The following is a 20,085-nucleotide window of genomic DNA, read 5'->3' as shown; positions in this document are numbered from 1 at the left end:
CCAATTAATTTTAATTCGACGTAAAGGGACGTCCGATGTTCTCGTATGATATTCCAATCCCGCAGGCAAGTACCTTTTTTTTCGAATGAAAAATCTACTTGACTAATGTTCACGAATGACTTCCAGTGCAGGGAATAGCATTGTGTAATAAAAATGAAACCGGCAAAAAATGTAATAAGCTAATAACTATATAATTGAAACAATAAAATTAAATAACAAGTCTCTTAGCGGGCAGGGATATTTACGTTATGATATCTATGCAGCTAGTTCTCGGTCTACACAAGAAATCAAAACTTGAAATCATTTCAAAAAGTCGATTATCTACAACTTTAGCTATCTACAATCTGTACCATTGTACTACTGTGTACTGAAATGCGCAATTTACCCAAAATATAGCCATAACATAAGGGTGCAGTCACTGAGCACGTTATGAAGAGGACAATGACTTTGGACAAGTCGAATCGAAGATTTTTAGTAATACATACAAGGAACAAGTAATTTCTTTGAAACATGGCGGACTTACTTACAGCACTTAAATAATGCTTGAAAAATTGAAAATTCCTACGAACAATTAAAATTTTGATTTTTGATGTAAGTAAACTTGACTGTAGATTTTAGACTTACTTAATTAAGTTTTTCTATCAACAGTTGGCTGAGCAAATTAAACAAGAATAATAGTAATCATAATTAATTGATCCGGCAGTTCATCAGAAGTTGGTTGATTCAGGCTTCGTCAAACTTCTACCACTACATAATATTGTTTCTCACTTCTGAACATCAATTAATAATCTCGATTTCCCAGTCACGCGAGTCAAAAAGAAATAATTTACGCCTACGTTAAATTCTAGAAAATTAAAAATTAAAAAATGGTAATCGATGTTTGGGCGCATGATGTCCAAGCTAGCCAATGAAATTCCAATATCGTTCAGGAGGCAGCCACTTCTACAGAAACGGTTTCGATATCTCTTGAAACTCGTCTTCTTTGCTTACTATCCACTCATCTCAAGGGCTATCGAATGTTCAGGAAACCAGAAATTCTCGAACTCTTCAACAGATCGCAGTTACACCTAAACTTCAGAAATATAAATTACTTAAATGTTATTCAGGTCTAAATAAATTTGTGACGGCGAAATTCGAAATATTAAAAAAAAGCAAAGACCGCGACATCAGAAGGTGTGAATCTTTTTCTAAACGACATAATTGAAACACGCTCCAACGCTTCACAGACTGCTAGCTATCAAAAGATAAAAATTCTCGTTTGCGCTATAAATTACTTTTATGAAGCGTTTTCCAGCTATTCGGATTATAAATGGTCGAGAACTTCGCTTTTTTTTCTATCTCCGACACAATATTTCCAATAAAACCGATCCATAAGTGTCGGAGTCGCGCCGAGGCCGGCACGAAATTTCAGAATAAATTTCACGAAAACAATACTTCACCATTGCGAATAAAATTATAAGTGTTTCACTAGTATGCTGTGTGAAGCGGCTTTATGGTAACTTGTTTTACGTGATTTATGACTTCAGCGTGTTGCCGAGTGACGTCATTTCGATGGAGTTGTCGGTTTTGTCGTTCCTATGATTAATATTGTATGCCGGAGTATATTTAGAACGTACCAGTACAAGCGATCGGTAACGAGAATGACAATTTTACTTTGATGTTTCAACGACAGACAACGCTTTAAGTGCTGGTTTACGATTGAGCTTTATGTAATTGCTTCTGTTAATGGCACACTACTGTCGTTGGGGTGCGAAATGATTTATATTGCTTCATTTGTCTTTAATGTATCAACAACACGCAAATTACTAGTGGCGTTTGTATTTTGTTTTTTATTTGCATATGCGAACGGTATATATCTTCTATCTTCTTCTTCTATATATATATATATATATATATATATATATATATATATATATAAATGAATTGCTGTTCGTTAGTCTCGCTAAAACTCTAGAACGGCTGGACCGACTTGGCTAATTTTGGTCTTGAATTATTTGTGGAAGTTCAGAGAAGGTTTAAAAGGTAAATAAATATATAAATGCCGGAATTAAATAAAGTTAACAATTTTGTTTTTCCTTTGATGTGTCCCCAGTCCAGGACGGATTCCTTTTGTTTGTTTCTATGTTTATTTTATACAAAAGTTTTGGATTTTTATTTATCGATTGAGTCACTACGAAGTCTGCCATATCTGCTAGTACTAAATAACGATTGCTTCTTGTCCGTTTGCCAATTTCATAACAGAAATTCTTGATAACATATTTATTGAGTCCGATTTTGAGTAGGTTATCGTACGCACCTTTATTGCTATAAAGCTGAGCCGCCTTCCTATCATAAAGCCCGAGATGTGAGCCAGTAATGTTAATTGCTATACGAATGCCCACATAGCGTTTGCCAAAAACACTTTGTTTAACGAGAACGACCATCAGGTTGCATCTGGCTGCTATTTAATTTCACTTTTTTAAATACCATTTAAATGAAGGACCACTCGAACGCTTATTATGAAATAGACCAATTTTTCTCCCACTTCACACTTTATATCCCCATCCTGCGTTTTATGATCATCACAAATCGAAAGTAATTTTTGTGTTCACAAAAGATTTGTTTCTATTTCATGAAAAATATTGAGGTTCATGAAAGTTTCCTCTTGAAACAAATTTATTACCAAACAGTTTGAAAACTAGAACCCTTTGGCCAAGTTTTGACTAAGAAAGAAGTTCGGGGCCTTCTAATTCCCACGGAGATGAACGAGACGCAAAGTCTATTACTAGTTTTATTCGGATATTTCGAAACTTTACAAATAAAATGGTTAACAAAAGAATTTTCTGTAAAAATGGATGTACGATATAATGGGATATTGTGGGTCGACCATGATTTGTTGAACAAGCGAAGGAACTATATATAGCCTTAGGGTGCGACATCGTTATGGCGTCGTATTACTGTTTGGACGTGAGACTCTTTCTCACTTATTTCTTGAGACAATTTATTGGGTTTAACATTACCGTTAACATTTGTTTTAGCTTATTGTTTATTAGTTTATTACTATACTGTTTAATTTTTGCTATGAACGCACACAATAAAACCAGTAAAAAATATTTTTCAAATATGTCACAGATAAATTAAAGACCTCTATTATTTTTATGGAGTGGGCAGAATACCAGCCAAATGGTCAATTCTGGTTAAAAAAGCGATTAGTGGTAGTCTATATCATACGGCCCAAGCCACCCATGACCGAACACTATGGAGGAAAGTCACATGTGGTCGCGATCCTCAGCAGTGAGGGAACGATGAAAAAGAAATTAAAGACAAGAGATCGTTGAGACAGAATTTACTAAATGCAAGGAAAAATAGTGATAAAATAGAAATAGCATCAAACTCATAACATACTTTAAGAAATTATGACATAAAACTCCTAAGTACATTTTGTTTTCGCATAAAAAAACTTTAAAGAGAAACACATAAAGTGTGTAGAAAGAGCAATTTCCTAAGTTCTTTGTGTGGCCATTTGCGAGTTTCATCTAGAACGCGAGTGAGTTGAGAAATGACTCTCGCTTTATAACCTTATGTTTTTCTGACACTTTGAATTGACGCCTTAACTTGGAAAATACTTCGTAGATTCCACGAGAAGTATATTTTAAAAGTACGAGGCAGCACTGCAACCATTCTTAATTAAAGCTTACATTTTTTCTTATTTCATTATTAACAACGTATTATTTCATCATCGTATCTTTTTCTTGTTTCATTATTAACAACGCCATTAATTAACAACGTATTAGCGGCTGTACCGCTTTATATTCACTATTTTTTATATTTAACTAGCAGACTCGGCAGACTTCGTAGTGCCACAATCAATAAATAAAAGACCTAAACTTTTGTATAAAATAAACTTAAAACAAACAAATGGGACCCGTCCGACGGAAGACAAATAAAAGGAAAAACAAAATTGTTGTTTTTATTTAATTCCGAGCATTTTCATATTTATCTACCTTTTAAACCTTCTCTGGACTTCCACAAATAATTCAAGACCAAAATTAGCCAAATCGGTCCAATCGTTCTCGAGTTTTAGCGAAACTAACGAATAGCAATTCATTTTTATATATATAGATAACAATAATCAAAGCATATTCAAACATTGAGATTACATCTCACCGTAATTAAATCTAAAACGTATGTCTTCCAGAGGGAATTGTTTTTTATTTTTGAAAGTGCCTCACATTTTTCTCTATCACGTTCTCTACTCGACGTGTACAAATGTATATAAGAATGTAAACGTATATACGAAATGAGATATGCATAAAAGATAAGTGTAACATGAGTAAACACATCTTGCACGACCAAAAATACTTTCGATTGAGATGATGTGGCCCACATTAAGATTATTTTTTGTGCTGAAATTGGACGCAGACCTGCCTTTCGCCGAAATCAGCCCAGATGATAAATGGTTATTGCAGCTTATGAAGATCCGTAATGCCAGGGGTAAAAAGATTTACAAGTTCGTATTCAGTACAAAGTTCATCAATAAATAAATGTGTGGACAGTCAGTTTTAATGCCGGCATGTATGTATTTCAATAGACAGTTTCGGGGACCACAGTCATAACAATTATTTTAGAAATGTGTAATCGCATATTTAAAACTACTAATATTACAGTTTAATGGGTCGGATGGTAAGTCGTTCGTCGGAAGTAATACAATAACAATAAAAAAAAATGCGAGATTAAATCGTAAAAGTAATATTTTTTATGTCTACAACTCGTGAAAATGGAAGAAAATTGTATGTTTTATTGCTTATACAAAAATTTACGCTTTAAAATTTACCAAATACGTAATTATATTCTAGTTTCCATTTATAACCGTGGATGCTATATACTCTTTTTTTGTTATGTGTGTGTAGCCAAGAAGGATGTTCATGAATCCCGTTTTTATGTTATCACAGGATTAGACGTAATACGGTAATTTGAAGGGATGGATCACATTCGTAAAAGTTTAATGGTTGTTTCGGTGATCATAATGTTTTCGCTTAATGTCCAAATTCAGGGATATACTCTGTGGTAGATTTCTTTTTTATTACAGTAAAAGATTCATGTCTGTTTTTTTTTTTAAATATAATCCACAACACATGCGTTCAATAAAAAACAATATTTTTAATGTCACGTAATACATGGCAACAAAAATGTTCATCGTACAATTGCAAGGACAATTACAGCGAGAAAGAAATTGGCCGAGCCATTCTCAATCGATGTTCCGTCAAACAGTTAGTTATTGATTTTTATTTAAATAGAACACTAAATTAAATAAATTTAAATGTTTTACCCAGAACATTTTTACTAAGCTATAGTTCGCTGGCTCGGTTTTTGAATTATTTTGACTATTCTGTTTGATTGTTCCAATACTGTACAGAAAGTACTGGACATATATTTGGTATTATACTGGTATATTTTTTTATTTTTAATACTCCAATACATAAAATTGTTTAATCATGTATTGTGTTTTATTAGTCACCAATATGACCAGAACTAGATTAACTGTCCTTTCAGATCCTCTCGATCAGCTCACGGTGCTTTTAGACATTCCAAGAACCTGCCCCTGTTCTCGTCTAGTCCAACAAAGACTTCAACGTCCAACTTAACCCATTGTATCTCTCGCCGGATCTTCTCAGTGGGTCGCGGTTCTGATCCGGTGGTAGATTCAGCGAAGCGCTGCTCTTGCTAAGCAATTTTGGTGGGCTGAGTAGCCTTACTAGCAACAGAGGAAAAAATATCATATATTTAATAGTATAACTTCTGTTTTTCAAAACAAATCCCACATGCATTTAAAACATTTTAAGATGAGAACGTGGATCTTTACTATTTTTCTTATTCTCACTAACAAAATGAAGGATCTTATAACACAAACTATAAGTGTCATCTTATTTTATAATTCATACTTTCACCCTTATAAAATTACTGTAATTCGATCGTGAAATCGTCGAGTCATTAAACATGTTCAAATTATACAGCCTTTCATAAGTAAGAAGAACACGCAACAATACTACCTCCATAAATATTTTATTACTTCCTTTGTGTACACGGAAAAGTCGTTAGTCATTTTGGTCGTAGTAATTATTCAGGTATTAATTTAACCTATCCTATGTGAACTGTTTGAGGTAATTACTAGTATCTTATTAACCTTGTGGTTGAACTTTATTGGCCTTACGGCTGGATTACGATTATAGTATCACCGTTTTTGTGGCGCGTAAGAAAATAATATGTACATATATTTGTATGTGTATGTATATATTTTTTCTCTTATTATCAAAAAGGAATAAACCTATCAAAGGACTTTCATGACACCCTTGGTTGACTGGTAGAGAATGCCTTAGGCATTAAGACCGCCACTGTAATTGTGTGCATAAAGTTAAATAAATAAATAAAAGTGGAAGCTTTTATTGCACGACATCAAAACAGGAATACCGGGAACCACTTTGAGACACCAGTTTGGTTTCATATCGGATCAGATTTTGAAGTTTTGTTACAGAAATAAGCAAGATAGTTTTACCTATACATATGAGTATATGAGTACACATGTAGGCTTATAATTGTTGCGAGTTAATTGTACGATTTGTCTTAACATTAAACAAAGCCTTGTAATAGCTCGCAGCATTCACAATGTAGTATCTATGGACTCTTTTAATCACTTAGCACAACGTAGATTGTCTGTCCGTCGGTCCGTGTACAATAAACAATGGGATGCCCTTCATTTCGCATCTGAAACTCGAATCAAATCCTTCGTTTTTTTTATTGCTTAGCTGGGTGGGTGAGCTCACAGCCCACCTGATATAAAGTGGTTACTGGAGCCCATAGACATCTACAACGTAAATGCGCCACCCACCTTGAGATATAAGTTCTGAGGCCTCAAGTGTAGCTACAACGGCTGCCCCACCCTTCAAGCCGAAACGCATTACTGTTTCACGGCAGAAATAGGCAGGGTGGTAGTACCTACCCACGCGGACTCACAAGAGCTCCTACCACCAGTAAGAAAGAAGTTTGTACAAAACGTAAAGCTTGATCTTTTTTTTAACGCTTTTTTTTCCAAGCAAAACGATTAACAAAAGTCACTAATAACTCACTCTGCGCCTTCTCATGCAACGGTTTATTCGATAGACTAATAGTTTATTTTTTTTTGTTACAGATAAAAGAGTTACCAGTTCGCGCTCACCTCAATCATGGAGTTCCTCGCCAGCACAGTGACGGAACGATCAAAACATTCACTTCAAACACAAACCGATTCGTATGTGTATAGTTAAAAACATCTAAGATGTAGTATAAGACTGTTCAAGTGATAAAATGAGCTTATAAATTAAGTCGAGAGAAATGCCTTACTACGGGTATCGGGACGGGGGAGAATCGGACACTAGTGGGGGATGCTCGGAATCCGACGGGGTGGAGTCGGATTCGGAAGGAGGGGTGAGCACGGAGAGTTCCGTGGGCCAGGGCCTGCCGTACCCCGGTTTCACTCCTGTCGCACTACGGTATTTGACTCAAGACACAAGGCCAAGGAGCTGGTGCTTGAAACTCATCACGAATCCATATCCTTTTCAATAAAATATTAAATAATGAGACTACATACATACAATTTCAGACTACTTTCGTCTTCATATTTGTGAATAACAGTGAAGTTCCAGTTTTGATTCCGTCATGACCTAATGAATGGGTCGGCTGGCTTGCTTTTATCGAAAAATACGACTTTCAATTCTGCAATAATACGTACCTGACACATTTCAAGAATTAATTCTATGATGGAGGAATTAGATAACATAAAAATAAATGAAGGCAAAGAAAAATCCGTAAGACTGTGTAAACGCATCGCATTATGAACCCTTACGGGTGGATACCACCGTCTTGTCTACTATGGGCTCGTCTAGAGCAATAATATTTTTTTTGTCTTTGTAATCAAAATGTCATCTTCTTCGTCTACAGACGTCCACTGTTGGTGATAGGCCTCCTCCAAGGTTTGCCACAATGACCTGCACAGCCCGTATTTAGATGACTCGCATAAAATATAACAGGTCATCGTTCTACCCTCGTTATAAGCCAACCCACCAACATCTTCCGGTGAGCGGTCCGAAGAGAAGTCGCGGCCATTTGTTCTTCGAGCAATGTGCTCTGTTAAATTGCTATCATTATCTTCTACGGTATTGTAGCTTTTTCGGCTTATTCGCGAGGCTAGAAACCTTCAAGGTTGCGCACCATAATGTTTGTAACAATTCTTATACGTGGTTCGGAATTGAGATGGGTCTATAGTTTTTTCAACGATTATCATCACCCATTTCGCAGTATCACAACTACCAGAGTACTACCGCACTTCTGGTCCGTGCTTGAGGTATCTTGGTAAACAAACCATGCAAAATCCAAAATGCATCTTATTCTACATATATCATCATCAGCCTGCGGCAGTCCACTGCTGGACATAGGTCTCCCCCAAAGCTCGCCACTGAACCCGATCTTCGGTTCTACGCATTCAGTTACTGCCAGCTGCCTTGCGCAGGTCGTCGCTCCATCTAGCAGAAGGGCGTCCTACACTACGTTTGCCGGTTTGCGATCTCCACTCCAGAACACGTCTATTCTAACTATTATCGGTTCTGCGACATATGTGACCAGCCCACTGCCACTTCAGCTTACTAACTCTGCGAGTTATATCGATCACTTTGGTTTTTGCCCGAATGACCTCATTGCGTATTCGGTCTCGCAATGACAAACAAAGCATAGCTCGCTCCATATCTCGCTGAATAACTTTTAGTTGGTGGACTAGTCAGTGTCCACGTTTCGGCTCCGTAATCCTGCGGAAATCTCCTGGCCGGTAACGGTCAGCAGCATTACCTGTGCAAGGCACCGAGTACTGCGATCACCAACCCGCCTGCCAAGCGTGGCGATTACGGCATAACCCCCCCCTTATGGCAGCTACAAATAAAAAACGTGCTAACCATATATTACATATTAAACTTTAAAAAAATCCAATTCAAAATTGCTAACATTAAAAACGTCTCAAATACCTTTAAAAATTTTCAATTAGGATTTACGAAGCGTGATTAGTCGCTCTAAAATAATGTTCAGCCAAAACGCCTAGATACATCAAACATCCATTTTCATGTTACCGTACAAAATTCAATTAGTTCATCAAAATTAAACAACGTGTTAGACCTTCGTTAGTACTAAAAAAACATTGGGCTATTTTAATCTGTGGCGAACTGGATTATAACAGACTTTTACGTTTATTAAAAACACCCAAAAACCCGTAGTATAAACACGTATGTGAGCTCAGTACTGTGTACATCGCACAATGGAGTACTCATAGACGCCCGGAGATTGTGATGATAAACAGACACTAAATAATTTATGATTACTATTAAAAATGTATTTTATATTCGCATGGAAATAATCTTTTACGCGTCATCTTTAGAATGGCGACGTGAAAACTATGTTAGGAATTTTCCTTTGTGATCGAATGTTTAACGAAATTTTTATTTGAAAATATACCAAATATTTATGATATTACCAAACGAATTATACCTGAATATGGAATGAGATTGCTCAGGTGTACTTAACACGTAAGCACTGCTCGAATGTGTATGAGAGGGCGCACACACGCCCTCAAGTACACAAGCAATTTCTTACAAAATTTGTTTCAAAGCCATGCCGTCAAACGGGAAACGTTCAAACGGCCGTCTGGTGTAGTGGTAAGTGACATGGTCACTACACAAGGGGGTCGCGGGTTCGAATCCCGCCAAAGGAAGATATGTATTTGTATGTTAAATATAAAATGTCTTTTCCAGGGTTATAATTATGGATGTATATTAATTATATGTATGTGTCTATAATAAAAATCTTACATTTATTTCCGTCATCTGGTACCTGTAACACAAGTTCTTTACGAACTTATCACGGGACCAGTTAACGTGGCGTGATTATTAGTAAATATTTATTTATTATTTATTTATTATAGTCTATTGTAATTCAGTCAAAACAGTTCATTGAACCAGGAAATAAAGGTTTTCATGAAGATTGATTACATAATTTTCCTAGACGGGCCGACGATTAGAAAGAAACCTTTAGAAGACTACGATTTCGTCCACGGATTAGGGCGAGTCGCTATCAAATTACGAACCTGCATTTCATTAATCAAGAGTTTCGTGCATATCATTTTACGTAGAAAGCTGTATTGATATTGTATAGAAAGTACTTTTAAAAATCGTCGGTTTTATTCAATTTTTATCAAATTTCAATTAATATGGAATTTAAGAAATCTGCTCTCCTTTCCGTGTAACTGAGTCTTAATTTGTCCCAATTTCAAAATGTCCGATCAACTATAAAATAGGCAAAGGTATACCTAAGCGAACGATTACATAAAAACAATATTACCTTGGCTCAATATCCTGTGCAGAATGACACGGTTATTATTATTATAATTTTTTCATTTAACTTTAAGACATACAATATATTATCTTTACTTTTACTTTTAAACAGTAGTCGTAACCTGCATGTCAAGATCACATCACCCCCTAATCGAAGCATTTTAAAATTCTGTGGCATGGATGAATCTTTTATATTCTAGAAAACATAATCGTTAAGTTTCTGCTCCTAGATCTAACCAAGATTTCTCATATATTCAAAGGAATTCGCACAAGGCAAGCATTAATACTGTAATATTAAACCATACAAGTTATATTATTGAAACAGCCAAGACCATAAATGGAATCTCACGGGGCAATGGGTGTTTTGTTAAATTTACTGCCCGCGTATAGCGAGAATTACTATACCTATACTTGTCTAGATTGGTTTACAATGGCGGCCAACTCTGTGTCTATGTTGACCTGAACTTCTAGTGTAGTTCACACAGACTATCCAAACAAGACCACGGCGATTTAACATGCACAACGGAGCTGAGAGTTTATTAAAGAGATACTGGTAACACTGTGTGAATTATGAATGTAATAAACTTTGTGCCTAATATTTCATAAAGTATGTTTAGAGATATTTTATTTATTTATTTATAGCTTTTATGGGTGATCGAGCTCACAGCTCACCTGGTGTTAAGTGGTTACTGGAGCCCATTGACATCTACAACGTCAACGCGACACCCACCTTGAGATATAAGTTCAAACCGAAACGCATTACTGCTTCACGGCAGAAATAGGCGGCGCGGTGGTACCTACCCGCGCGGACTCACAAGAGGTCCCACCACCGGTAATTACACGAATTATAATTTTGCGGGTTTGATTTAGCTACGTCTCTTATCTGGCAGATTGTGCAAACTGTCTACAGCTTATCTAGTGGGGCTAGCAGCCGTGTGAGTTCCGGCTTGAGACTTAAATTCGTTAGTTTTTAAGTTTTTTCGTTAAGTTTTTACGGATGTTCCGTTATAACTACTGAACCATGCATCCGATTGACTTGAAACTTGGTATTCATGTAGAAAATACATGTAATTATATATAGGCTATATATATTATAGGCTAATAGGCTATATATATTATAGGCTAATATTTATATGAGTGTTGGACTCCCTAATAATAATGACAATAAATAATAATGTTAATTTTAAATCTCCAGCGAAGCGGGCAAGTACGGCTAGTTTAGTTCTATTTCTGTAGTCTGGTGTAAATAAGTCTAATATTAATTATCGTAATTTTTTACTATTAAGCATTAGAACAATCAGTCATCAATAACTACAAAGTATGAATGAAAGCACGCAAATCTCATTATTATCCGATCACAAATACAAAACTAAGCTGTTCTTAGATATTACCCGGAATATAGTTTCATGGACTGCGCCAATCTTGAATGCACGTGCTTTGATAAACTGTAAGAACTGTTCAAAGGGAATGAGAAATGAATAAGGCAGCAAATGTATGCAGTCCTTCCCCGAGGCATTTCTATTTGATGCTTTTCGAAACCTTGTAACAGAACAACATAAAAGTACAGTTGAGTGGAAAGAAGTATTTATTTTTAGTATTTTTTACTAGTGGTAGGACCTCTTGTCAGTCCGCACGGATAGGTACCACCACCCTGCCTATTTCTGCCGTGAACCAGTAACGCGTTTCAGTTTGAAGAGCGGGGCAGCCGCTGTAACTATACTGAGACCTTAGAACTGATATTTCAAGGTGGGTGGCGTATTTGCGTCGTAGATGTCTGTGGTCTCCAGTAACCACTTAACACCAGGTGAGCTGTAAGCTCGTCCACCCATCTAAGCAATAAAAAAAAAGTATCTGACTTTATAGGCTTGCCGTTACCTGCTTACTTACTTTATGGCTGACGATTTTTTAAACCAACAAACTACAATGACTAGAATTATCGAATCTATTCTATTCTAAATTAATTAAATTCTAAATAAAACTGAAACAAGCTTTCAACAAATATTTATCAAAAATAATTAGTTTCAAGCGAAAAGCTTTATGGAAATTCTTCGGAGCCATTAAATATTTTATCTCCGTATGATTTAAATACCTTACAACAACACTCATTTTCTCATCAACAAAGCTAACCTAAATGTTTTGACATCGTTTCATCAAACAAACACTCGAAACGGTCAATATTGTGAATCATCACAGAGTTATTTATGTATTTACATTTAATTTTTGTTCTGAGAGACAGAAACTAAATTAAAAGTGAAATAACCACGGCGCGGCTGGCTTTAATTGTTGTGACCGTGACCTCGTTCCGCAAAGACCTAGAGCTCGACAGATATAATCTAGGCTTTAGATGATTTCGCTGTTTTACGCTACGATTTTTATTCAGAATTCAATTATTTTTTTATTTCAAAATTAGAATTACTTGTTACACGGTTACTTCTAGAATATTACTTTCCACAAGTCTCTTACTAATGAACCAATTTAGAAACTCTTATCTGTACCATCGACTAAAACAGAGACGTCTGTGTTTCTGGCATGGTTTTACTATTTGTTACTTTCTATGAAACACACGTGCATTAAGGCAAAGACATTTTTCAGGAATATCCATTTTAGAACAAACCAAATGTTTTTTTTATTCTGATCTTATGGATTTTTTAAATTTGAATTCACGATTAGTCTACCTCTTTATATTTAATTAAGCAGAAAAATACTTACAGAATCACTGTAGATGTATTTTAATTTTATATAAAACGATGTACACATGATGTCACGCATTATGATACATATTAAGGCAGTTTCCAATATCATCATCGTCCCCCACTTTTCCGCTGCTAAATACTGATCTCTCCTAATTTGAGCTCCTTTGTCAAACCCTTGTCATTTAGGAGCATATTAATATGAACGTTGACGTATGCTAAAAACCTTTATATCGTTTAACCGGGTATAATGGTAGTTCATAAATACATTTTTCACTAGTACTTTCTCCGGTTTTCACTAGACGTAAACATAATTACAACTACTTTTACGGTCAAATCTCGTGTTGTGAATAAAATAGCGTAGTTACACAACAGTTTGCCCAATATTCAAATAATATAATGACTATAAAGTCGCGAGATTAAGCTGTAAAAAATATGTTAATTGCTAATACATTTACTAATACTCAAACGAACAAAAGGAGAGAGGAAAATAGAGTAATTTACAAAAGTAATTTACGTAATAAAATGTAAGTAGAAAGAAATTTAATTCGATGTAATTTTCTTCCTCTTAGCGTACTCGACCTGACTTCAAACCAAAAAGGATATTCTTCCTTCGACGCGTAGGTTTTTTTGTCTAAATTCTATATTATACTTATATGATATTATTATACTACATGAAATTTAATAACGCACTGAAAATCTACTATTAATTTATTCGTCAATAAACCCTTTAATAGTGTAGTCGAACAAATATTCCAATTTAACAAAAAGAAAAGTTCAAGACAATAACAAATACAAAACAAAAATGTGCGTGAAAACCCGGAGTTAACTATCATATAAATTATGAAAAACAAATCTGGTTAATATCAGAAGTGGAGCGTGTGGGCAATGAATCTTAATTGTTTTATACTATGGTACAAGACGTGGGCGCCTTTTGTTGGAACACCACAATTTGAGGGATTCCTTTCATCATCGAAATCGAATTGAGATCGGGATTAAATTTTGATTCAATATCGTATCGCGGTCACCGTTCCTCAACTCAAAGACTTTTCTGTATGAAAAGTAACGTGTTCCGGAAAATTATGGGTTCCGTTGAAACGCAAGAAGAAATCCAATACTTTCCTCATTCGAAATATATTCGTACATCTCCCCGGTATTTCTTATTCGTAATAAATGAAGTATGTGAACTCTCGGATCTGTACACTTGAACCGCGTACGACGTAAAAATTTAAAATTAACTCGCAACCTATTTGTTCGTTCAACGTTATTATTAAGCGTGAACTGTACGCTCTTTGGGGTTCGGCAAATTTCGCTAAAATGTGTTTTACTAAATATTATCTAAAAATATTTTTTTATTCAACGAGTCCACGCTAGCAATAAAACTACACTGCCTTATCAACGTGTGGCTATCAAACGTTTGGGTTTATTGATAGGATGCATAAGTGATAAACATATGCATTCAATCAAACAATAGCATCGATAGTGTCGCTTATTACAAGTTTTTTTTTTATTGGAGTTTACTCCTTTAGAATCGATTTACATATATAGGCCCGGGGTATGAAAATTATGGGGACCAAAATCGTACTAGCATGTCACACGAAATGCGTTATGCGCCTGATTGGCTCCTGATTGCGTGATGCGTGCGCGCGCCAATCAAAATCGTACTAGCATGTCACACGAAATGCGTTATGCGCCTGATTGGCTCCTGATTGCGTGATGCGTGCGCGCGCCAATCAGGAGCCAACGCGCGGCCGCGTTATTGCAGGTGACGCCGGGCTGCTGCGCCGGCAGTCCGCCACAAAGCCTCGTACTGATCGCGCGTTTCTCTCATTATTGTATTTTCATATATTTGTTAGTCGTTTGTTTTGTGTCTCGTTAATTTGTTTAATAATCTGTAGTGTATCGTGTTGTCGTAATATAGAACTATTTCTCGTATTGTTTCGTTTAATTTTTTATATCCAGTAAACTCCAGTCGTGCGTCGGAGCGGACACACACACTTTTTTTTTTAAATTGTTTAGATGTTTGGACTCTCCGGGTCTGCGGACTTCGTTTCTTTCTGCATTTTATACCATATGTTCCCCGGGAAGTGATCTGAGGAATTGTTTGAGATGACTCGATCATCTCGTTTTTACCATCGCACCGCCCGCCACCGGAATAGATTTCATCCATGCTACCTGGAGCCACTGCGTTCATCCACAGGGCGTTTCCAGAAATATTTTTTGCCACAAACCATCCGGCTTTAGAATGAGCTCCCCTCCACGGTGTTTCCCGAGTGCTATGACATATCCTTCTTCAAACGAGGCTTGTGGTACTTAACAGTAGGTATCGGCTTGGCTCTGCCCCTGGCATTGCTGACATCGATGGGCGACGGTAAATACTCATCATCAGGTAGACCGTATGCTCGTCTTCCTACAAGGGCAATAAAAAAAAGCTTGATTTTCTATCACGAAAAAAAAACATATTTATTAAAATCAACTTACAGTATTTTGTACGTAATAACAAAACGCGGTGACCGAAAGAATTGCGGACGCTAGTAGTAAAACCGGCCAACGCAACGGATACTTAGGTGTGCGGTGGCTTACGGCTTCCTTAATTACGTTTGTTATACGAAATTCACATCGAATAGCCATCGTTAATTTTTAATAACAGTCGTTATGTGCTAATAAAGGTATTACTGGTTTTACTTTGGACGTGACCGTCAAACATTTTTCGTGGTCAAGAAATCAAAGTAAGACTTGTTTTTGCTTCCCATTTTTCGCTGTGAGCGGTCGTATTTGTATTATGATTTCTGTATCCCTCTAACAACCGTTTAACATCAGTTTACGAATAAATTCGTCTTTACATTTAATTGATCATAAGACTTAGCAATGATAACAATCACCGATTAAGAAACAAGCATACAAGTAAAATTAATGTCTATCTAATTTTAGCTTAGTTCGAAATTTTATAAAATTTGCTTAAAATCAACAACCCATTTTTGTATTAATCAACAACATATAATATTGGTTAACTTAAATATTGGTAATGAACTTTTTTTAGAAGAATTTAGCGAGATAAAGACTCCGATTTTTTCCTTTCAAAACAACAAAGCAGACAACAGAGAATTCCTATGTAATTAATATCTGCAGCTTTCAAGGAACATTGAAATCTTAATTGACGGTGTAATAAAAATATATATGCGAAAACATACTGAATACGTGCCCCAAATCCTTTGGTCGTGTATCACACACGAAGATTCGTTTATAGAATAAAAAACAGCATCTGATAAGCTGTATACTTTCATTCATCCACCAAGAAAATGAGCTTAAGAACACCCATGTGTGATTTAGTGTCAACACTCCCATTTTCTTTTAAATTTGTTACTTAACTCAGGATAGACTCGCTCATAGAGGCATCATTACCGGGCGGCTTATCTATTTCGCAAAGTATGCCTCATTTCAACTTCCTTAGCCCGTATCCGTTCGAAAACTGTAACACAGCCAAAATCATTGCATTCATTTGCATTTATAACTGGTTTATAATATTTAGGATACGAGAAAGGTTTTGAAGATTTTGTAATGTCCTTTTTTTCTTCCCTACCTATTCGCTGGTAAACTAAGGGGCATGTGAGCTCACGGGATCAACCTGAGACAATTTGCTAACATTATCCCTAGCAAGAGCAGTGCTTCGTAGAATCTACCACCGGATCGGAAACGCGACCCACTGAGACGACCTGGCGAGAAACTCAGTGGCCGAACATTTCATACTTTCATCATCAGGCGTATAAAAAGGAATTATAAATAAAATCGCCTGTTTGTAGTATTGTACCTACGTATTTTATTCGCACTGCTTTCTCCCAATTTTATTCATCAAGTGTTCTATTGTGAATTAGTGACGTGTGCTGAAATTTATTTAATTCCGAAATAAATGTAGTACATACAGACAGGAGACAATAATGCACTGGCAGCTTGATTTTTTCAGTCAGACGTAAGTACGATGTAATGTGTACAAAAGAGGCCATAGTCGGAGGTTTATTGTCTCAACAAATTGCTGGATTTTTGCCTAACAATTGAGCGCGCTGGACAGGGCAATCGTCTTACAAACCGTTTATCGTTTAACAACCCGTGTGAGAACCTTATATAAAACAGAAGTAGGAAGGAGGTCGAAAGCAAGACCACGATGCTCAACCCACCGTTAACCACCTCACTCCCACGGGAGCCTACTTTTGATACCCCTAGATCTCCGAAAGCAGCCTATCTGAAGTCCAAGTTGACGATATTTGATGACGGTCTAACGGTATTTTTTTTTAATTATGATGACCGCAGAATCTAATCTCAAAGGTCAAAGCCTAAGCGACTGTTAAGTGATTCGGTCAAGCAATCAAAACTCTTATACTTTTCATCTTATACATTTGTAAATGAACACTTAACGGTAGGCAGCGGCTTAGCTCTGCCCCTGGCATTGCTGACGTCCATGAGTGACGGTGACCACTTACCATCAGGTGGGCCATATGCTCGTCTGCCTACAATGGCCAAAAAAAAAGTCACAGACAATATACATTACTTATACGGCTCAATTTATATGCAAACAATTTAAACCTTTAAGAGGATTATTTCTTTAGGGCTACTTATATAAATAATATAAGTATATAAGTAAATAATCCTCTTAAAAGTTACCAAAAATGAATACGCGTGCTTTGTAGACCACTCGGCGACTTTATGCTTAAAACAAACGTGTAAACAGATTTAAAAAAAAAAAAAAATCTATGGAAACATTCCCGAAAAGAACCGATGGAAAGTTAATCCGAACGCGCTGAAAAAGATTAATGTACCGTTTTATATTTTCACGGTTGCTGATGTCTATAAAATTGTCCATAACAAAATAAACAACGCCACTGGCGTATCTCCAACGTACGAAATGATAACGTAACGTTTAAATTGTTACAGTTTGACGCAAAGGTGTTGTTTGTGTACGTAACATACAATACGGGATACAACAAAACATTTACTTGTGATATCGGTAATGTTAATGCACACGAGATTGTTACTGTGCACAATAGAACTGCCAAATTGTGCCGCGACCAATCATGCGTTAGATCTCGTGGATTAGCTTAGCAGTTATTTTAATGTTATTGCAATTTCAGTCTTAAATGGCGACCTTTTCTCCTTACCTATGCTGATAGCCTTGAAAGGCTATTTCAGCTTCTCCTTGACGTGTAGGTGAGCTCACGGAGCTCAAACCGGAGTGTTGCTAACATTGGCCCTAGCAAGAGCAGTGCTTCGCAGAATCTACCATCGGATCGGAAACGCGGCGCACTCTGAAGATCCGGCGAGAAACTCAGTGGGCTGTGTCTGTGGGTTTAATTCACTCGTCGAGCCCTTTGTCGCGAGCGACGGTTTCGATGAGAACGGTGACCGGTGCTTGTGGTACCTAAAAGCACCGTTAATGGATCGAAAGGATCCAGGTTTGAGGTTTGAGCCTCGTGAGCTTACCTACTAGCCCGGTGACGCTGATATAGTCCTCTAGACCATCAGCTTAGGAAGGAAAAAAAAGAAATTAACCTTTTTGGAAGTGGCATTAGAAGTTTCACTTCAAAAGTAACTTAATCTAAGTATATACGTGTAAAGAACTATTACTGTTTTAATATTTATTCAGAAATACTCTAATTAACGAAAAAATCAGGCCCGACCAATATATGGATAGTGGCGCACTAAACATATATTTTTAAGTAGGTATAACACTCGGATTCGTGGAATTATGAAAAATCAGCAAATTAAAAAAAAACAATATGTTAATAGAAATATATGTAAATAGACAGTTGGACTCTTGATATATGCTAAATCTATGATTAAGTTAAAACTCGCAATTTGATGACTAAGCAAAATACAATGTATTTTGTAATAGTTCCAAGTTTAATATATTATATTTTTCGGATGCATTTTTTTATTTATCTATATTTAAGGAGGATTCATTGGGTGCCCAAAAACCCGTTGTCACAAACATGTACATACTAAATAAAAAAATTAAAAACTGTATTGAATATAAGAAAGCACTCATCCAGCATTTATGAAAATTATATCAAGATATCATTTTTATTGGCTTTGGGGGCAACCGAACATATGGCCCACTTGATGCTAAGTAACCGTCATTGCTCGTGAATATCAGTGATGCCAGTAAGCTAAGCTAAGCCTCTGTCCACAAGCCACAAGACAAGATGTTTTATATTTTAAGAAGTAAAATACAATTAAGAAAACAAACCACACTTCACCACTGACATCCTTTAAGTGAATTTTTAACTTGAAACATTGGAATATGCAAATAAAAAAATAAAATGAAACCTTGCTTAAATTGAAATCACAAATAAAGCACAAAAGAAATATCTACTTTAAGTCAAATATCATTAAGGTTCAAATTCGCTGAATCTCAAAATTCTCGTTACATTTCCAATGTCGAGTGCTCTAGACAACTTGTATCTCGTGAAGCAGTGAAATTAGGTTGTACACTCAAAACAGGGTTTATAACTGGAAAATTAGGTTCTTACTATTTGTTTGTGTTACATCCTTGGAGTCCGTAACTCCCCTAATATTTTTACAATTTGCAACCTCTAGGATAGATAAAATAGGGATGACACGTTTCAAAACGAGAAATAATTATTCACATCCAGATGCGAAAATTTCATTTGAACAAAATTAAAGTTTAGTTTAAATGCAAAAGAGAAGTTAAAAAAAATTAACAGGAGTCTGTTTTGTTTTCCATTGTTATCTATTTACCAAAACTGTAAGAAACGTAATCTCTATATATAAAAATGAATTGCTGTTCGTTAGTCTCGCTAAAACTCGAGAACGGCTGAACCGATTTGGCTAATTTTGGTCTTGAATTATTTGTGGAAGTCCCGAGAAGGTTTAAAAGGCAGATAAATATGAAAATCTGACTCTGAATTAAATAAAAATAACAATTTTGTTTTTCCTTTCATGTGTCCCCCGTCAGACCGATTCCTTTTGTTTGTTTTAAGTTTATTTTATACAAAAGT

General features: G+C 36.0%; 1 protein-coding gene across 2 annotated transcripts in view; it reads left to right on the top strand.

The window, feature by feature from the left end:
- Positions 1-20,085, top strand: part of LOC101744910 (voltage-dependent T-type calcium channel subunit alpha-1G) — a 187,666-nt gene that overhangs the window by 93,149 nt on the left and 74,432 nt on the right. For both annotated transcript variants that reach the window (XM_062673401.1, XM_062673402.1), the window contains exon 3: positions 7,166-7,564. In XM_062673401.1, coding sequence (XP_062529385.1) covers positions 7,348-7,564 — 217 coding nt within the window. In that variant the 5' untranslated portion in view covers positions 7,166-7,347. The remainder of the gene's footprint in view (positions 1-7,165; positions 7,565-20,085) is intronic.

The sequence above is a fragment of the Bombyx mori genome, chromosome 17 (assembly GCF_030269925.1).
Source record: "Bombyx mori chromosome 17, ASM3026992v2".
NCBI lineage: Eukaryota > Metazoa > Arthropoda > Insecta > Lepidoptera > Bombycidae > Bombyx > Bombyx mori.
This window is presented reverse-complemented; position numbering and strand designations above follow the sequence as displayed.